General features: G+C 39.4%; 1 protein-coding gene across 7 annotated transcripts in view; it reads right to left on the bottom strand.

Annotated features, from left to right (window-relative positions):
- The window catches only part of Ppp2r2b (protein phosphatase 2 regulatory subunit Bbeta), a 508,455-nt gene that overhangs the window by 215,942 nt on the left and 271,765 nt on the right, over positions 1 to 20,748 (bottom strand). Inside the window, exon 2 of one of the 7 annotated variants that reach the window (XM_010627069.3) lies at positions 13,541 to 13,625. The exons of the other annotated variants lie outside the window; for them this stretch is intronic. Within the exon in view, the coding sequence (XP_010625371.1) occupies positions 13,541 to 13,577 (37 nt within the window). The 5' untranslated portion in view covers positions 13,578 to 13,625. The remainder of the gene's footprint in view (positions 1 to 13,540; positions 13,626 to 20,748) is intronic. 7 annotated transcript variants of the gene reach the window in all.

Below are 20,748 nucleotides of genomic sequence, written 5' to 3'. Positions count from 1 at the left end.
TATATTTATTGGTCTTCCAGTTCGTTAGCTGATTTGCTACTATACAAAGCAATTGCATTACAGACGCGAATGCTCTCTGCACACAATAGGGGAGGTTTTTCATCTTCAGTTCCATGCTTTTGTTAATCCCAAGGACACAAACTCAAACATTTCCAGGTATGTCTAACACATACTGCTACTTTCTACTTAAGTTTCTAGCATTTTTTTTCTCTCGAAATTCCCAGATTAGCTCAATGCTCCAAAATACCTGCAACGCCAATGTACTGAACTCGCTATCAAACAGAACCCCTCCTACACGTGCCATGTGAGGCTCTGGGTGAGCGTGTTCTACAAAGAGATGTGCATTTTTATCTCCCGTGTAGCAGGGAGATTCTGCTGTGCTACCTTCCCTTTCCGGAAGGTTTACTAATAATTTCACTGTCATACTGACACTTTCAAGGGTCACGGCAGGACTACATGCAAGGACCTAAGTAAGCCAAGTTCCTAGGCTGCCTTAAAACTAGACCTGTCCGAACCATCATACCAAATTCCCCCAGCCTGTTTGAACACTGACAATGGAAACATGCCTTTCCCACCTGGATCTTGCCTTCAGCGTGACAAGGCAGTGTCTGACTTCAGGGCATTCAGCAATTATAAAGTCTTGACACCTCACCTACTGGGGGAATGACATGTTCAAACAGTGTCTCTCTTCTCCGAGGCATTTTCCTATTAGGCTCTGCGGATGGGAAGTAATGAGATGGACCACAGAGCACTGTCAGGCAGACCCCGGTTCTTTCCACCCACCTTACCATCCTCTTCCTCCCACCCCCAGCTGCAAAGCTGACAACTTCAAACACTTAATATCGATCTCCTTGTCCCATAACAATCAATAGTTGATGTCCAAAGAACCAAATGGTATTCACTGGGCAGAGCTGTATGTATTGTCTCATAATGCTGCAGGGAAATGAGATGACTCATTATATGAAGCAATTTATCTATGTTTAAGAAGTGACTGCCACTTCCAGGCACATCCAAGCCTTTTAGCTAACATGGCTCTAAAATGCCCTTGGCAAAATGCTCCTGCCACTTTCCCAGCTATATTGACCTACCGTCTAATGACATCCTTGAAAAAATATAATTTTATGTATCTCAAGTTTGAAAAAAGACCCTTGTTATCTATAGTAGATGACTTGTCTTCTAATAATACAAATAGCTAACCATTGTACTGAGTTCTTTCCGGGCACAGGGTCAGTCCTACGTATTTCGCATACATAATCCATTTCATTCTCATACCAACTTCATACAGGTAAAGTCTCATCACCATTATTCATGTTCTATGCAGATGAGAACATTGACATTTTTAGAGAATAGATGATTTTAATAAGGTTACAACCAGCTAGTGCTAGAACTGGAATTTAGAGTTGTCTTATCTGAATCAAGAGCCAAAAACCTTAGCCACTCCTTCACTGTCTTTCTTGGCATTATTTCAAGCATTATCCTTGGCATTATTTCTTGAATCATTGCAAGCCATTTTTGTTTTGGTTTGGCTATAAATACTTTACTTGTCTCCATTCACATACTATCTTTATTATTCAGGTTCCATTCTCAAGGCTCAGACCTCTAATTGGTATCCTGAGTAATACTAACTGCATTTTCCATATGAAAAGTCATTTACCCTTATTATTTTCAAAGAAGTCAACGTCTTTGAATTATATGACAAAGATGGGATTTCAGAAATCAGGACAAAAGACCTGGAGTTTTATACCAGCAGAAAAGTTTTAATGACTGGTAAGACAATTTAGTATTTTTACCCTATTATATCTGGAGAGAAAAATATTAAAATGCTTCTTTAAAAATATATCAAGAAATGAAAGATGGCCAAACTAAGTTGGAAATTTCAGTAAAAGTTCTGATTTCTCAGTCTGCTACCTTGAACTGCACAGTTCAGTGTGGCTGCTTTCCATCCTCATGAGGTACCCCTAATTCTAGGGAATATGCTCATTGTTGGTTTGTCAACTGTCCACGCTGGACCTGGGGTGGAGCAACCACTCCTTCACATCTCTCCTCTTCCTCAAGGTCCCAAGGTATAGAGAATTGGAACTCTGCACACAACCTTAGGATTCACTATTCCAGCCCTGCCACTCTTCTAGTGAGGAAACAGAAGCTCAGAAAGGTGTCTGGCTGGTAGATCCTGGGCCAGACCTACGCTTCTGAGCCGGGTACGTCAACCTCCTACCACCCCATGCTGCCTCCTTGGCGTCTCCTGCACTGTCCAGTACAGACACAACCATTGCAGATGCTAATTCTGCATCATAGATATCCTGTGCATTACACCATTTGGAACCTAATCATCTGGGTTGGTGTCCCAGCTTTACCAGTTACAAGCTGTGTGACCTGATGTGAGTTATGAAACCTTCCTAATTCTCTGTCCTATCTATCGTGGGTAAGAAGGTAATGATAACATTACTAACTGCATTGGGTTGTGACGTATAAATGTCATAACTCATATTATCCAATACATTACAAATATTTGGTATATATTTATCAGTACTATTTTAGAAAATTCACTACTAGCTCTACAAATAAATTCTGTCTACGATCACCTCTCCATCCAGCTGCCAACAAGCCTACTGCAACTGATATACACTGGTTAAATTCCCAAGTGGACAAAAACATTTCGTCTTACTCTTCACCCTTACCACATACATAACCTTCACTTGGTTTAGTATGAAGCCATTTACAGTGTATGCTCTGGCATCCCTATGAGAAGACCGTTTCCCAAGAGAATTTCTTCCACCGTTAGGCTGAACACCAGAAGAATCTTCCATAAAATGATCTCCAGCCTCCTTTCCTATAGCTTCCAATGAGTTAGGAGATAGTTCTGATTGTGTCCTGCAGAATACGTTCTTCCTTCACACACCACATATCTAGTCTATTTGATCTAGTGGGAGAGGCAGAAAAGCAAGTATGATCCTGGCAGTACTCAAGTCAAAAAAGCACGGATTCCAATTGTGTTCTAAAATGTAGACGTAATTTCTAAAAAAATTTAAAATCATGTATCTATGTCAGATTGGAGATAAATATAAAACTGAGAGCTTGTCCCTATAAAATTTAATATTTTCCCATTTTTTTTTGTTGTGTTTAAGACTTTGCACATCTGTTGACCCTGTTAAACAATCATCAGAGGGCTGGGGATTTAGATCAGTGGTGCTGTGCCTGCCCTGCACAGTTTGATCCCCAGTACTGGGAAAAACAAAACCACAATAAAAAACCAATCATCAGAAACTTGGAAAGCTAGGATTATATAGAAAATAAACCCACAAATTGAGATGACAAAAACATAATAAAGTTCTAATTTTCTTTCCTCTTGGCTGTGTTTGAACAGTATACCAGCCCTGCTAGTCGGGGCAGAAAACAGAATACAAATAGCAGCACCATCTCTGCAGCTTTGCTCACTCCTATTTCCAAACATCTATTTTTGCTTCCGGAGGGTATCAGGAAGAGCCTGTTCTAACACATTTCTAACTCAGTGTGAGCTGTTGTCAGGAAGTCAAGTTTTTATCTTCAGCACCAGCCCTGGGTAAATAGTACAGACTAGAGGAAAATAGTATTTGGGGACAAGTTGAAAACTTGAGTTTTGTTTAGCCTGGATAGAAAGAGAAGAGAGTTAAAATGAAAAACTAATAAAAGTGCTTCTATTTTTCTCTATGAGAGTTTCTAGTTAGAGGAGAGGCAGTGGTGTGAGGAGGATGGGCTTCAAGTACAAACAGCTTTGGGCTGTAACTCAGATTTGATCAGTTGCTGCCTGTTTAAGTACACGTGGATAAACATAACAAATATTTAATTGAATGACTTGTCTGTCAGGCACTTTGTGTTATTCACAGAGCTTAAAGTTCAAGTCAGCTCCCTCTCAGTTACACTCCCCAGCCGTAACCCCCACAAAAGAATATAGCCTTGCTATTTGCATGGCTGAAACGCCATGTGTTTGTGTCAATTATGAAGTAAGTATGATTAAATAAATGTAATTAAATGAGATAATAAATGTAAAAATTACCAAGCCCAGTCCCTAGGATATAGTAGTTGCTTAACGAATCTTAGTGTCTTTTCCTTAACTTCAGAATAACCAAATCAATCTCTCCTTTAAGCCAACTTGTGATTTAAAAGCACAGCACTAGTACATAACTAAAAATAAAACTAGCAGACACTTCCATAAATCTATACCCCGAAATACCCAAAGTGCTTTTGCAGGTCCATCAGTCATGACAGCCAGACATGAAAAGTCAGCCTCAGATACTGTTCTTTCAGTCCTATTTTGACTCTAACTTGGTTTTATGAAAAACACAAATACATTGCTTTTCTTTCCAATTACCAGCAAGCACTGTATAATAGCCTAGAAATTAGTTATAAAAGATTCTGAAACATCAGAACTGTTCATTCAAAATAATCTATTCATTGTCTAGAATGTGTGAGACTGGGTGATGGAATTAGCGTAATGAGGAAGACACACGTGTCCCTGATCTGGTGGTGCTTATTCTCCAGTGGGGCACATATAGTGTTCACCCTTCGAAGGGGCTAAACCAGCCAAAGAAACAAGGCAAACATGCACCAAACAATAATGGCCAACATGCTATTTTCTAAGCATTAAATTATAAACTAGAAGCTCCGATGTAGGGATTCACAAGTGGTGATACAATAAAGGAAGTTTTTGTGTGGAAAAAATGGGACTTGGGCTGAGGCATTTGAAGTTTCGGGGGGATGATTCAGTGTCTTCTAGCCTCCCTGTGCATGAAGATCAAATGCGTCAAAACTCAAAGCAGCAGCCAGCTGCACTAATGCTTTCCCTCTCTGAATGCTTGCAGTGCTCTCTGAACTCCTTCATTATTTGCTATCTACAAATTTTACCTGGGTTCTGTCTAATCCAAAAGGCATTAACTACTGTTAGGTAAGAGATTATTGATTTATTTTTGTTTCACTGTAGTTTCTAAAGGAGCTCTGGTTCTGGCTCTGCTGCCCTGCCTCTACCACATGTGAGGGAGTAAAAGGAAGGCGGCATGTACATTTTCTGGCTATGAGAAACCTACCACCTCCCAAACTTCCCTATGGGTAAGAGGCGATCACAACTCAGACAGCTGGTGTGGCTCCTCCTACTACCCAGAACCAGAAGCCGATCAGGCTTGTCATGAAAAGGTTTGATGTCAGAAAGCATTTACATTTCTAAATCCTATTTGTACTGTACAAGCTTTAGAAGTGAGCCCATAAATAGGAATCTATCCACACTCCCTTCTTAACCTCACCATTGTGAAGCCAGAAACGAGAAAGGACTTTACCCAGACTCCCTGAGCACGACTGTGAAGCCAGAGCAACCACACTGACATGACTTGGGACATGCTCACCTTAAAGCACTACTCATTTACACCTCAATGAGGGGTTCACCTCAATCCTCTTCTATGTTCTGGACCAGAAGTTCTTGATCAGCCATCGAGGAATAAACTTCTTCGGAACCTATGTCTCTCTGGCAGTAGATGGTATGTTTCATGTTTATGGTTTTCTTAGCAATGCCTCATCCCCATGCAGAGAAGCCATAGCTTTCATCAAAGTCTCACGGTGCCTCCCTACTCCTATAACTGTCCCCAAAGTCCCCATATTCCAAATCATCCAGGGTCAATTTTCTATTTATATCATTCCCAAACTACATTCTAACCATAATTAGAAGAAAAGAACAAAGAACAACACATCTGAATGTTTCAGCATTTCTTATTAATAATTTTGCCATACTAACTTTTGGAAAGTTTGGCTCCTACTTTATTTTAATTTACAACTTGAGTAATTTTCAAACAAAGACCTTTTTTGTCTCAATGCTTAAAAATTATCCATGTGTTAAGGTGAATAACAGTGATAAACTTGGGCCTTGATTCTATCACTTTTTTTCCTTTTGTTTTTTTTTTTTGAGACAAGGTCTCATTATGAGCCCAGGCTGGGCTTGAACCTACAACCCTTCTGCCTCAGTCTCTGGAGTACTGGAATTACAAGTGTGCATCATTGTAGTCCGTCATTTCTTATTCATTACCTGACGACACTTTGTACTCTACTGAGCACTGCATGGGAGATGTATATAAATGCAGTTACTTGGGAACTTTTAATCCAATTGTCCTATCAATGAGAGATTATGAAACTGTTCCACCTTGAGAGAATACAAGAGATTAGGTTTCAAATAGTCTCTAGGGAAATACATTTCCAATGAGCTCAGACTGTTTTACACATTCTTAAAAGAGGGAACTTATAACAGATTGGCGTAGGTTCTGAACTCACTGGTGTTCTCTGTCACACAAGGGGAAAAAAGTACACAGAATAAAGTACCTCATTTCCTATCTTAGTCACAAATTAGCACTTCACTTCTCAAAGTTTGTTTATTCTTCTGTAGTTTGGAAATGGCTCTGTTTGCTTCATCTATCTTACAGAGTTGACCTGACAATGAGATTATTATTTTGAGACTATACTATTCTAAAATTTCAGACAAATAAAAGGTTATATTCTCTCCCAGCCTTTCTGGATCCTTTCTGGTTCTTTAACCACACACTGTTGCAGGACCCAAGGCCAGATGTCACTGTGCACATCTTGCTGAAGCAACAGCCACTCACTCACATGGGAAACCAGAAACCTTAGATAGGACAGAAGACCAATGTGCCTAGTTCTATTCTGTTCAATTGGAAACCAGTTTAATTTCATTCAGAAATCACATTAAACAAAAATGGGGGACTCCATCACCAAGATCCACTCATCAAAGCCAGATAGCTGTAGTATATTTTTTCCCCAGCATTTTAGAATTATAGATAGATCATTATACTGTCTTGCCAGAGCTTTTGCTATATTCCATCTTTTATTAAAAATTTTGTACAGTATGCAGGGCAAATATTCTTCCAACTCTCATTGGACTGGATTATCATTTGGCTATACAATGACCTGAAGTTAAGGCAGTCATCTTAACCAATAAGTCCCTTCCTCTTAAACTCTTTAGTAGCCTTTGGGCCACTTGGGATGATTTTCTAACTCCTCACCATGGCTTACAGAGTCCCACGAGATCTGCTTTCTGTCCACACCTCTGCGGACTCATCCCGTGCCATTCTCTTCCCTGTTACCTTTCAACCATGCTTCCTCCTGATTCTTTCAAGGTACTGCAAGCTTCAGAGTTCTGAGACCTGCTGTTTCTTCCTCTTGCTCCATTCCTCATGTGGCTGACTCACTTTCATGACGACTATCAAGGCAAAGTGTCCTTTCATCCCTTCATATCAATCAGCTGTTCCTGTCATCAATGCGACTTATATCCATGTTGACTTTGATCGACTGGCTGAAGTAGGAACTTGTCAGGTTTCTCCACTGTGAAGTTCTCCCCTCCGCCCCCCACTGTACCCTAGAAAGATGTTACTACGTGCAGCCCAAGTGGAGGGGTGGGGCTTAGGCCCATTCATTGTGCTCTGTGAGGTTATTTTTTCTTCCCTCCTATGCATTATTCATTCATATACCAGTGTACCTATTTTATGATTTAGGAAATAATCTAATAATATTAATTTATTTTTTGCTTAAATTGGTCTGCATTGGCCATTCAGTCCCCGCACTGAGCCCAAGGCCTTGTGCATGCCAAGCAAGCACTCTGTCACCAGGCTATATTCCCATAGCTACTAAGGCACTTTTAATTAGCTCCTGTGTACCCCTAACATATCCCCATCATTGTATTTTTTCTTTTTCAGCACTACCTTTGTGGCTTTGTAAAGGGTTTCAGGCTTGTCTTGTAAAATTTATGCACAGATGTATATGTTGACTCGATACTGAGTTTGCCCTATGGTCTCAATTCTGGGATTACTAATACATTTGCAAATGTTACAAAATATGTATTTCAAAGATGAAAGCCACAATTTATTAGGGCAACAGTGCAAGAAGGTGCAATAATAAAGGTCTAATTTAAGTGTTTTTAATTCAATTCAATGAAGGGAAAATGACAGTAATACATCTAAAGCAACACAAAAAGAGACTCCAGCTTCCCTGAGAAAGATTCAAGTGGCATAAAGTGGTTTGTTTCTCCACAGCAATGTACATTTATTAAAACAGATAATAAGCATAATCATTGTCAAAATGGGGCTTCTCTCCTACACAATGTCTTCACACATTCTCGAAGTTTCAGACAAACAGGCACAAAGCCACAGTCAGATCCTAAGTGGAGGATCTCTCTAATAGCCCAACAGGAAAACCAGTCTCACACTCCTGAGGAGGAAGATAAGACTGGAGAACAGCCTTGGCACGTGAGGGTAAAGCACGAAGAGGAAGGTGATGAACGGATGCATGACTGGAAGGGGAACCCAGGTCTCACGAGCCACTTTGCATTCCTGACGCTAACTTGTGTCCAGAAAAGTGTGTGTGTGCATGGCACAAAGAAAACTTGGGGCTGTCTGTATTACACCAGGAAGGAGCTCATCCTGAATCTCTCACAAGGGCACATGCTTTATACAGAAATTGCTTCACGTGGGCATGTATTATGCCTGTTCTGCGTCAGTTTCATATGAACAAACCACTTGTCTTCTTAAACCTGCTCCCCCAACCATAAAAAGCAGAAGAGCCTCATATACGTTCAGGGCTCTGCAGGATGTGGCTTCTCTCTAACAACTAACTATGCTTGGGTTCCCTCTGGCAACCCAAGCCACTCTGGCCACCTTCCTCTTCTCTGAACACACAGTCTCTACCACACTACAAGTTCCTCACACGTGTGGTTCTGTCTTCCTGGGACATCCCCCCGCATCTCCTCTTCAACACAATTCCTACTACAGTTTTAGGATTTAACAGTCACCCTTCCACCAGGGAAGCCTTCCTGTCTGAATCCAACCCTCTCACAGCACCATGAACTCTTCCTTGAGAGTGCCTGTTACAGCTGCAATTGTATGTTTGTCTGTGTTGCTGATTAATGCATTGCCCTAGAAAGTCTTGTCACTCCATATTCCTGGCACCTAGCTCCATGCCTGGCATACAGCGAATGTCCAATAAACATCTGTTGAATAAATGAATGAAAAATGACCACGCCATCCACCCACACTATCGTCAAGGTTTTCCTATGCCTTAAAGCTCATTCCCCTTTGGGTTCTATGAAATGTGTCATTTTACACCAGGAATGAGTATAAGAAATACTGCTGCTCAGCACTGGTCGTTTTCAGGCAGACAGAAGATTTTCATCATAGGGTCCATTAATGGACTGAAAAAAATTACTGCATAGAAATGGACATTAGACTCTAAGAAAAAATTCAATATGAAAAAGACTGTCTATGGTATAGATATTTACCAACTCCTATATCTTGATCATTGTCATCAAGTAATTTTGCTTTATTTCACAATCTCCAAATGCTACCATTGGTTTTTCAAGCAATAATTATTGGGCCTGGATTTCATTTAACATTCAATAAATATCTATTGGTCATATTTATTCCATGCCAGGCACTGTGCTGAGGGCGTGGGGTACACGGTGAGCAAAAGAGACTGGTGCTTGCTTTCAAATGGAGGAGATAGCAACACACTGTCAATAAAATAATTACAAACTCTGACTAGTGCTGAGGAAAGAAGCCCTGTTCTGTGTGAATGGGATCATTCCCATTGTTTCGGTCTCACTGGGATAACCCGCCATTATTAGTCTACGACCCAAAGCAGAGCATCATGTTTTTTCCCTTACTCTATAAAGAATTAGTGGAGTTTCTGGATGCCATGTTTTCCTATAGAATTTAAATGCAATTTCAAGAACCCACTATGGCTGTTCAGCGTGCCACGCTGGAGGACTAATACTCGTCTACCATCTCCACTGAAGAGGGATGATCAACAGATTGATACATTCTCCTGTTCACACCCCTGAGCAAACAAACTAATTATGCCTTTGTTTTAACCTAACAAATCATAGCTTGATTACAGGTCATTAGTGACCATTAACACATGAAACTGTTTGCATTTTGCTCTTATATCTGAATTATAGTCTTTCCTTTCACCCCAGCTCAGTCAAGCTTCCAAAGGGAAAAATCCCTTTATGTGGCCTCAAGAATGATTGAAACAAACTAACAATTAGCCTCTGGAGCTGAACTATAATACAGAAGACTTCATTATTTTGGTTCATTGTTGTCGAATCAGCCATTCCCTTTCTAGTAGAGATATGCTCTGTGTGCCAAAAGATAGTACAACTGCCTCTCTCCAGACATCTCCATAATGTCCAGTGATTGCTAATGCACTGGCCAGGAATACAGACCTACTTCTGTGATACTACTTCAGACAGCCTGAAATTCACACCAAGAATGTAACTTTGGTTAGAGTCTGGATAAATGCAGAAGACATGTTGGGGAATTATTAGAAATATAGGAAGAGAGACTATTTGGTAGGCAAAAGTAGAGGCAGAGAGTGAACACACACACACACACAAACACACACACGCACACATGCACACACGCACGCACACACACACACACACACACACCCCAATCCTAAATTCACAACAAAATTCTAACTTTGGTTAGAGTCTGGATAAATGCAGAGAATATGTTGGGGATTGTTCAAAATATGTAAGTCACAGGAAGAGTCTATTTGGTGTGGAGGTAAAGACCACACACGTAAGCGCACACACACACACACACACACACACACACACTCAGGTCCATTGGATGGTTCAGAATTTTAAAACGCCAAATTGAGGCTTTGGATTATCCATTTTAGGAGCCAAGAATATTTTTTTTAAATTGGAGAATTGTCAAATCTCTGTTTCATTTTGTGCTGAGCAGGACAAAGGGGCATGGAGTGATTAATAGATTAACGATGTCAGCAATGTTCTCGAACTTTCTAACATAGCAATTGCCATTTAAGAACAAATCCGTGGTCCATCTCATCTAATGTTCTTTTGCCTCAAAAAAGATCCTCCCATGAAGCCACTTTTGCCTACTAACATGCTACGGCCAACAAATTAGAGGAGTTCCTGGAAGGCAAAGTAATGACAGTCCACATGTCGCTGCCATCATTTTTACACTTTTTATTCTGGGCTGGCTATGGGACATGTGACTGATGATGCTTCAGTGTAACATGTGCAAGGATAGTAAAGTGTTCCACGGAGTTTAAAAGACCCTTTCAAATCACTTACCCTGTCCGTCTTTAAATCAGCCACATGAAAAAGGTTATGAATATTATAATACTGGCAAAAACGCAGTCTTTAAAACCAAATTTGTCTGTTTTCAGATCTTGGCCTTTTGACTCACTAGCAGGGTCATTTCAAGCAAGTTAGTTAAGCATTATAAGCTTCAGTTTTCCTTTTGTAAAACACTCATAAGAAAACATTTCATAAGGTGATTACTAAATCTTAATAGGTAAACAATACATATAAAGGTTTTAGTACAATATATAGCACATAAGTGCTAAATAAATATCAACTGTTGTTATTTACATAGTCGTTCCATAAAGAAAAGATGAAAGTTCATTTGGAAATTGAAGATAGCCTTTTCAGCTATTAAATAATCTTAAACTTATGTTAAAAATTCAAGGCAATCCTAACCAAATTCTAATGGATTTCATTTCTGAAAGAGATGCTAAACTTCAGAAAATGACATTTTAAAGTCACTTTACATTCTATTACAATACACATCTATTTTATACCTCACACCTGTTCACTAACCTACATATAATATAGTTACCAAGCCCTTAGCATTAAAAAACAAAACAAAACAAACAAAAAAACGGTGGTCTCTTTGTTTTTGGAAGGGATTTTTCAGAAACATTTGGATTTGGGGAGTGGGTACTGGGGATCAAACTCAGGAAGTGCTGAGGTATATCCCCAGTCCCTCTTATTTTTTAATTTTGAGATGGGGGTCTCACAAAGGTACCATGGCTGGACTCAAACTTGGAATCCACCTGCCTCAACCTCTCAAGTAAATGGGTTTATAGGCATTCATCGCCACACCTGGCTCAGAAACATTTGGGTTTGATGAAGAGTGAAAAGCAGATATTTGTCCTTGCTATTTTTCCTTACAAGTTTTTAAAATTCTGACTCTCCACTTGCAAATTTTGTGATTTTGGCAATTTTAAGTCTGATGTAACATACATATGACCAAGTAACAAAAGACTTCAATTCTGTCCTCTCCTTCCCTCTTAGAGAAGGAATAGGAGGCATGAAGCTGGAAATCTTTTCCAAATGTTTCCAGTTTTATCTCAGTTAATATCATCAAGAGAAAACCAAGTAAAACTCAAACTCTCAATCAATACTATATTGGAATGCACTGAAAATGTTATTGGTTGTTAGGAATGAAAAAAAAGATACGCTGAAAGCACAACAGATACAAATAGGTGGATGAAAAAATGTAAATTTTCTATAGCCAGAAAAGAGGTGAATTACTCCTCACATCACATACACACATAGGTATTATTTAAAAATAAGCCCTGGTCAGTCTATCAGCTTATATTTTAAAATGACATTAAGAAGCACCACTGTGGGGGCTGGAGATGTCCATCAGTGGTAAAGCACTGCTGACCACGAGGGAGATCCCCAGTACTGCCAAAAAGAAAGAAAGAAAGAAAAGACATATTTGTGTAATCTACATTAGTATACAAAGCTAATACTGCATGATTCATTTAGGACATCAATGCCTGGCACATTTTTATACATATGCTGACAGTACGAGTTTACATTTATATACACACACACACACCTGCACTGTTTTTGATCAGTGACCACCTTTTCATTTACTTGGCTTTATAATAAATCAGGGGAGGGGCTTTTCTTTCCTCATTCCTTTTCTCAAAAAACAAGCAAGTAAACAAAAAAAAACCTCTTATCTTCTGAATGTCTTACTCTTCGATCTGCCTGAATTTGTATCAACCTCTGTTACAAACCCTACCTCAAGGGGAAAATGTCTGATTCGTTTTTCCTCAATAAAAATAAAGTTCTTTTATACTAAACTTTATTTTCCAGGCCCCAAACACACAGCTAAACACATAGGCTGTAAAGCTAAGCAGCCTTACCAACACAGTTCAAGAAAAAGGTAAAAAGTTAATATTCACGCCACACCATCCAAACAGGTGGACCTGCTGAGCATTATAATGAGAAGACCTCCATTTAATACAAGGGCTTGTCCTATGCACTGATTTCCAGATCGTTTTTCTCATTCAAAGTTAGCCATTTATTAAGATTCCTTCTTCATTATATACAAAGATACCTGTATTGTCTGTCTTTATCTCCTGACCCCAAGCTGTTTTCCTTTGTTCACGTACTTAATCTGTCTGTCTTGTTTGCTAGGCTACTCAACATCTCTCTCGTGTATCCATAGAGCAGGCTTCCCTCTTGTCTAGATTATGCTGATAATTTTAAAACCAGTCATTATTGATCATCCCATGTAGCCAAAACATGTTCCTAGTTCTTACAGCTGCAAGTCAAACCATGTCTCACTACAATAGCTTTCTATAATGTGAATTTATTTGGGTCTCGACTACTTTTAAGCGATTGGAACTACTCAACACTTCCTTATTGCTACTTTATCAGAACAGTAGGTATAAATAACATTAATACCTTTATTTCCGTAGGTGCTTTCATCTGGATAATTCATGCTTCATTACTGTGCCACTATTCTGTGTCTTGGGTTCTGTCTTGGCTCCTATGACAAACACGGGGTTCAGATCCAGACTCCAGGAGTAGTGATGCTTCGTCTTTTGGCCACATACACACAGGTGAACTTACGTAGTCCCCACATCCCCCAGTCTCCTTGGGTGGCACTGCTCCTGGCCAGGAAAAACCTAGGCCAGTAAGATGACATGGTCAATGCTGCAAAACCTTCCTCTGCTTTAGCTCCTCACCTGGAAATGAGCTAGCCTCTGACTTTGGGGATACAGAGCAGGTGGTTCTCAAGGTGTTGCTCTGGGTGGAGGCAGCGGCAGCACTACCTGGGAAAACTATGAAAAACCAAACTCTCAAGCCCTGCACAGGTCCATTTTATCAGAAACTCTAGGGGTGGAGCCTGACAATTTCTAGTTAACAGACATATCAGGTGACTCCAATGCTCATTAAAGTTTAAAAACACCTGCCCCCTGTGTCGAGGGGTTTTGGAAAGGCTAAAGCTAAAACGAGGAGCACGGTTTTTACTTAACTAAAGAGGGCCCATGTGGGCAGGATACTCAACATTTTAGGTGAAGCTTCATCATGCAAGAGTAGGAACAATGGGTGAAAGCAAGGGAGAGGGCACTGGTACAGAATAACTCAGGCAAATGAAACTATTCAGAAGCTGGTCTTCACAGTGACTAAAAATATCTCTATTGCATGAGGACCAGCATTCTATCCCAGCACCATGAAAAAAGAAAAAAAGAGAGAAAATACAGTTATACTATTCATGAAGTAGAATATGGAGAAATACTAAAAATAAAAGTGCAAGAGTAAAAGCAAAACAAAACCAAAATTAGGCCTCAATGGAAAGTGTCAACATACCACTGATATAAAAAAAGGGTTTATAATTTATCTATCGTCATTTATTTTTTAATATATTAAAGCTAGTACCTTTGAAAACTAACCTACAGACGGTTCATAGATAATGGATTTTAGATTCATAAGTGCTTTGTTTCATATTCAGAGTAGGGCAACAGTTGGCTTAGATTCTCACAAAAGATCAACTCAAGAGATTTTTTAAAAGGATCAAATCACTAGCACAGAAAACTGATACTTGATCAAAGATTAAAGATGGAGAGTTAACTTATCTATACTCTTTGGCAGTAAAAACAACTAGCCTTCAATATGGTTGCTATACTTTAAGACATAGGTAACTGTATCAATACTAGTGAAAATACAGTCTAATGTTATTTAGCAAATATTTCATACCAAGCACCTGCAACTGTGTTGAGCACATTACAGGTGTTGTTGTATCTAATACTCAAAATAACCTATGATAAGTATTGTTATGCTCATTTTTTAGATGGTGCAGCTGGGCTTAGAGAGGTTAAGTAGCCCAGGAACAAGGAGTGTTGGAGCCAGCATACAAAAAGTTGACTTTATGGAAATAAAGTTGCATAGTGGTCACTAAAGGCTAGGAAAGGGAAGGGAAGTGGACATAGAGGAAAAAAGAGTGACTGTGTGCTTCAAGAGAGATGGCAAATATGTGAGGCACAAAATAAAAGCTAAAACAAACCAATGGAAATTAGAAGAAAAAAATGGGGCTAAAGTATACAAAGATGTTCCACCTAAATAATCTTGTGATAAGGATGTTGGTGGCCAGAATCTTGCAGAGAAGTAAAGCAAAAATGAACGCTTTTCCCCCAAGACTGAGATCTCATCTAGTAGGGAGTTCAGTGAAAGGTGATTTATCTAATATTCTAATATCATGAGAAAGGCTTTGCTTTAGGAATGGAAATCTCTGAATCTCAGGCTTTTCCTAACAATAAACTATTAGTACAGTATAACCATAACTAAGAGATTATAAGCCAGCTGATAAACTTCAATGAATCTGTTTCCTCAATGAAGAAATAAGAATAAAACAGTCTTCTTATTTATTGTACATAGTAGAACTGTGAAATTTTTTTGCAGAAATTTAAAATCACTTCACAAGTGTAAGATGACATTACTATTTTATGTAGCTCCTTCCTTGCCCATAATTTGACCATTGTGCATCAAGCCAGTTAGTGAAGATGACTGACTAACATACTAATTTACAGGAGAAGAGGATTCTTTGAAGTTAAGAATTATCAGCAGTACTAAAAACATATCTGTGGAAGATTTGAATGTTTTTGATACAGGATCTTGCTATGCAGTCAAGGCCTGACCTTGAACTTGTGATCCTCCTGGCTCAGCATGCTGAGTAAGAGGATTGCAGGCAGACACTACCATATTCGGCAAACTAAGTTTTTGGGTAATTAAACTGATTCATTTCAAATGGTCTTACTTTCCTATAAAATTGGCAAATTCCCAGATCAGCTCATGTCAGTATGAAATACCCTAAAACACCATGCTGTGAAAACAACAAGGAATATCATCAAACCACTATATCAAGGAACAGGACACAGAGAATGAGTACAAGGACGCTCAATGCATTTTGTGAAAAATTACTTTGGGTTCCTACTCAAATTTCAAGGTGCCAAATTATTCTCTTAAGCTTATCTTTATTTGAGAATAGAATTTATTATCCTATATATACATCAGGAAAGCAGCAAAAGGAGGAAATATGTAGGACATTTTTATGTAGGAAGAAATTCCAGATGGAGAAAAGATGATATTTGATACTATTAACTGATTTTACATCTAAGTGGAGGGGTTCACAAAAAATAAGTGGAGGGGTTCAACCAACAGTTTCAGAGCAAAGATATAAAGATCAAGGAAACAAATTCTGTGGGGAATTTGTATTTGTCTTAGATTATGGTTTCCCCTGAAGTCATTCAACAGATTAAAGTGGCTTTGTGATGTGATAATCATCATTCTGCTTTTTCTATTCTGGTTCTTTTCTTAAAATATTTTGTAGGTCACCAAGAAAAGGTAAAACTAAAGCAAGAAGCATGCTATTCTAAGTATAAATTCTCCTTGGTCCTATATTTGGGAAAGCATATTCATTCTTTCAAGTCTTTAGTCGTGGGGCCAGGAAACAACTTTATTAATTACTCAAACTCTGGCTGTAGTCATCTTACCAAGTTTATTTTTCAGCACAACAAAAACAGAGGACGCGGAGGTTGCTTGGTTTATGAAATCCAGTAGAAAAGCTTCTTGGACATACGACACACTATACTTTCTAAAGTCAAGATCACCTTCCGAGGGCACAGCAGCAGTTCCCTGTCTGAGGTTCTCGGATAAAACACGCCTGTACTGTCACTAACAGCCACATTGCAACACACGACTCTTGACCAGCTGCCTCACTGTGCAATCCTCTCTAGTAGGCCTGGTTGTCACTAATCACTGCTTAAACATCTTAAGACTGCCTTTGGCAAAAAATGTCAGAAATTCCTTCAGTAATTAAAACCACCTTCTGTGTCAATAAACAAAGACCAGAGATATTTCATGCACTGTGGGGCTGGCTCTGGGACATTTTTTTTTAGATGGGTTTCGCATCGTTGCAATTGATTTTCACGGACTCATCCAGACCCCTACCCGGCCCCCTTATAAGAAGACTGGTTGAGGTCAGAGGTATCATCTTACCTTTCCTGTTCCACCAGGAACAAGGACCGAACGGACTCTGACAGTAAGGCCAAGCTCATTGCCAAACACTTTCACCCAGATCTTCAGGCAAGAGACCTTGGAAAGGATCCTTGCTGCAGAATTTGATAGTCCCTAACTATCACTGTCTTCCAAAATTCAAACTCGCTTCCACTTGAACAATTATTAATGTGTCTTCAGAGTAGAAGGAAGAACTCAGTGAACATTTACTACCTGGATATCGAGAGGCTAATCCTCTGAACATGGTAGACACACTACAAGTTGTTTTTCAGTGTGAGGATGGATTTTGTTATTATACAGACAATGTAATAAAATATAAATGATGACTTATTCAAAACTGTGATATTGTATGGAAAACAAATAATAGAAATTACTTAAAGTTTCCCCAGCTTGGGCTAGGGATTTGGCTCAGTGGTTCTTCTGCCTGCCTCTCAAGCGCAAGGGCCTGAATTCGATCCCCAGTACTAAAAAGTTCCCCAACTTTAGATAACCATCAGCAATACTTTGGTAGCCATTTTCTAAAAATTTCTTTCTTTCCTTTCTCTTTCTTCCTTTGCTTCATTCGTGCGTGTGTGTGTGTGTGTGTGTGTGTGTGTGTGTGTGTTGCTAGGAATCAAACCTAAGACCTGATGCCTGCCAGGCAAGTACTCTGCTATGAAGCTGCATAGAATCCAGCCCTTTATAGAATCTTTATCTGTATACACGGAGTTTATGTAAGAACAATCATACTACACATACCACTTTAAACATGGATGTGGCTACCTTTCATTTTTAAAAAGAATACAGTCTTTTTTTCTTTGCTTGTCTTTCTCCCTCTTTAAATCAATATTAATAAACATTTAAAAATTTTTATTCTATAAAAAATATAACTTTCATTATCAAATAATGAGAATAGTTATTATAATTGTATCATTATCGTCAATGAACTCAGCATACAAGATATAAATCAAGCTTTTATATTTTTTTTCTTACTGATACTAACTCATACAACATGAATGGGATTTCAGAAGCTCAATAAATAATGGGATGGTTAAACAATACAATGAAAAACAACATGTAAATGAATGGATGAAATACTAATCATAATAATAACATACTATGCTCTTAATGAGCTGGTAGAGATTCCAAATGACAACAAAAGTCACATAAGCCCATCTTCTGACATCTCCCAAACATTTTTAAACTTTAGTAGGGGGTAAGAGAACTTGACTTGAGCATATTTACAGGGACCTACACATTTAAACTCCCAAGTAAACAATAAGTAACTGTTGTCCTAACTGCAGAGAAGTTACTGAATCACTCTCAAAGGGAATCAAATTCAAAAGCCATTTACTAGGCACCTGCAAGAGGGCAAGGGCACTGTCTTCTGTTGGGTCAACTAACAAAGCACAGCTGTAGCTACTGACTTCCAGTGGTGTCCGTCTCTCCTGGGAGACAGTGGGCAGCATTTCCTCTTTGTTGCTGGCTGAACTCTGACCTTAGTTTCCACATTTGTGAAACGGGGATAACAGCCATACTTCATAGAATTGTGTGATGATTTAAGAACTTGAGTAATTTGGGGAAAAACTTGATAAGAAAATGTGGGTTGGAGACAGAATCTTTAAGGCACCAGGGAAGGGGAAACAACAGAGAAGTGGGACTGGCTTAAGCAGTAAGGACCCAGCATAAGGGGGCTTTGATGATTTGAGCATCAGTTAGGAGGCACTCAGAAGATGAGAGGATAGGCAGAAGACATTAAGGTTCACAAGCACAGAGGAAAATTGCAAACAGATTCATTTCCTTAAGGAGCAAACAAAAGTGAGATTTTTTTTTTTTTTTGGTCTTTTCTGCATGAGCCAAAGTCTAGATCAACACCATCCCTGCGAGTGACTCAAAGATGACCTGCTTGTCAAGCAAATGGAAAAAGAAAACACCTGGCTCACATAATGGGCTCGGATCCAAGTTTCTAAGACTTATAGGAAAAATTCTGATCAGAAAATTTCCATCTCAAATTGTGCTGAGCAAGCTCAGGGACTGTATAAGCGGGTTGGCAGAAGGAAAGCAGTATGATGATCCCACAGCTGCTGCATTTTTCACAACTGTGCAGAGTTCAGGTCCTGGCAAGACCTTGGCAGGCTTTTGATCTCTGACCCCATAAGAGGAGAGGAGGGAAACAGGAACTAGTCATCACGGGAGCTGTCAACTGGCAGCAAGGAACTATCCCAACCTCTTCTCTCTCTTTTTATTTATTTATTTATTTTTTTGGTATTTTGAGGCAGGGTCTCACTATGTAGTTGAGACCGACCTGGAACTCACTATGTAGCCCAGGCTGGTCTCGAACTCCCAGGGATCCTCCTGCCTCAGCATCCTGAGTGCTGGGATTACAGGCGTGCACCACCATGCCCGGCCTAATCTCTTCTCTTATTCCTGAGTTGTGGGCAGCTCTCTCACGCCTCCATGTCATGCATTCTGTTTTAAAACTAGTACTATTGTCAAAATTCAAGAAACATGTGCACACAGATCTCTCTGCCCTATTCAATGCTCTCTCACCCCACCCCACCTTGTCTCCCAGACAAGGGGGATGAAAGGACCAGGCTCCCAAACCTTCACTGAATTTCAGTGATGCCAGAAGATACCTTAATATGTTCAGTCCTCTGAAGAGGCCACTCATCTACTAACCGCACTGCTACTGCTCTTTTCACAACAGGGCACAGAGTTTAAGGCCAGGTAAAACCTCAGCAGGCATTTGATCTCTCACCTTACAAGGTTTACCCACTCGCCTGTCTATCCACCCATTCTTTAAATTTTATGATCTAAATTGTAGGTCACACTCTGTGTGTCATTTTCAAAATACTTTATAAAGTTTTTAAATGGAAAAATATTTTTAAAAGGTTAATATTCTTACTTCAAGACCTCAAGACATTTTAGTGGGGCTCACGCCAAATAAACTGGGACTTCACGCTGACTCCTCAGGATAATCCTGAAAGACTGCTGAAATGTAGATAGTTAACATGCTCTGAAAATGGACTAAAAACTGCTCACTGCAAATATAACCCCAGTGGCAATTTGTAAGACTGGTACTTTTCATTTATGTTAAATCATGGTGCCACTAGAGATATCTGGAATTCTGAAGACAGTGATAGTCAGTGTCTAGTTTTCTCTGCTTTGCCTGGCCTCAAATCCCATTCAACTACACAAAATATTAACACCACCACACAAAAATGGGCACAGTTTTCAGAAATGTCAAGTTTGTATCCCATGGGAATTTTGCTCATTAAGCAATCACACTGCTTGTCATACTGGGCCAGTCATTCCTTGAAGTTACCCACTTATCACTTTGAAGAAAATTAACATTTCTGGGTCACCAGGTTCCATCTACTCATATAGAAATGATGCCCTGGAACCACGAAAGTAATTTTATTTAACTTAGGTAGGCAACTGATGCCCAGGGAACAAGCTCCTCACACGGGTATTTACTAGCACAGGCAGAGAATTAACTCTTCCCCTCCTCTCAGAAAAGGTAAAACTACCTGGATCTGGGAGGGACGAGGCCAATGGGACCAAATTAAAAACCAGTATCTTATCTTTGGGACTATGCTTCTAATCTTCACCCCACA

Source organism: Fukomys damarensis, unplaced genomic scaffold (assembly GCF_012274545.1).
Source record: "Fukomys damarensis isolate Sample0158 unplaced genomic scaffold, DMR_v1.0_HiC HiC_scaffold_3, whole genome shotgun sequence".
Taxonomy (NCBI): domain Eukaryota; kingdom Metazoa; phylum Chordata; class Mammalia; order Rodentia; family Bathyergidae; genus Fukomys; species Fukomys damarensis.
This window is presented reverse-complemented; position numbering and strand designations above follow the sequence as displayed.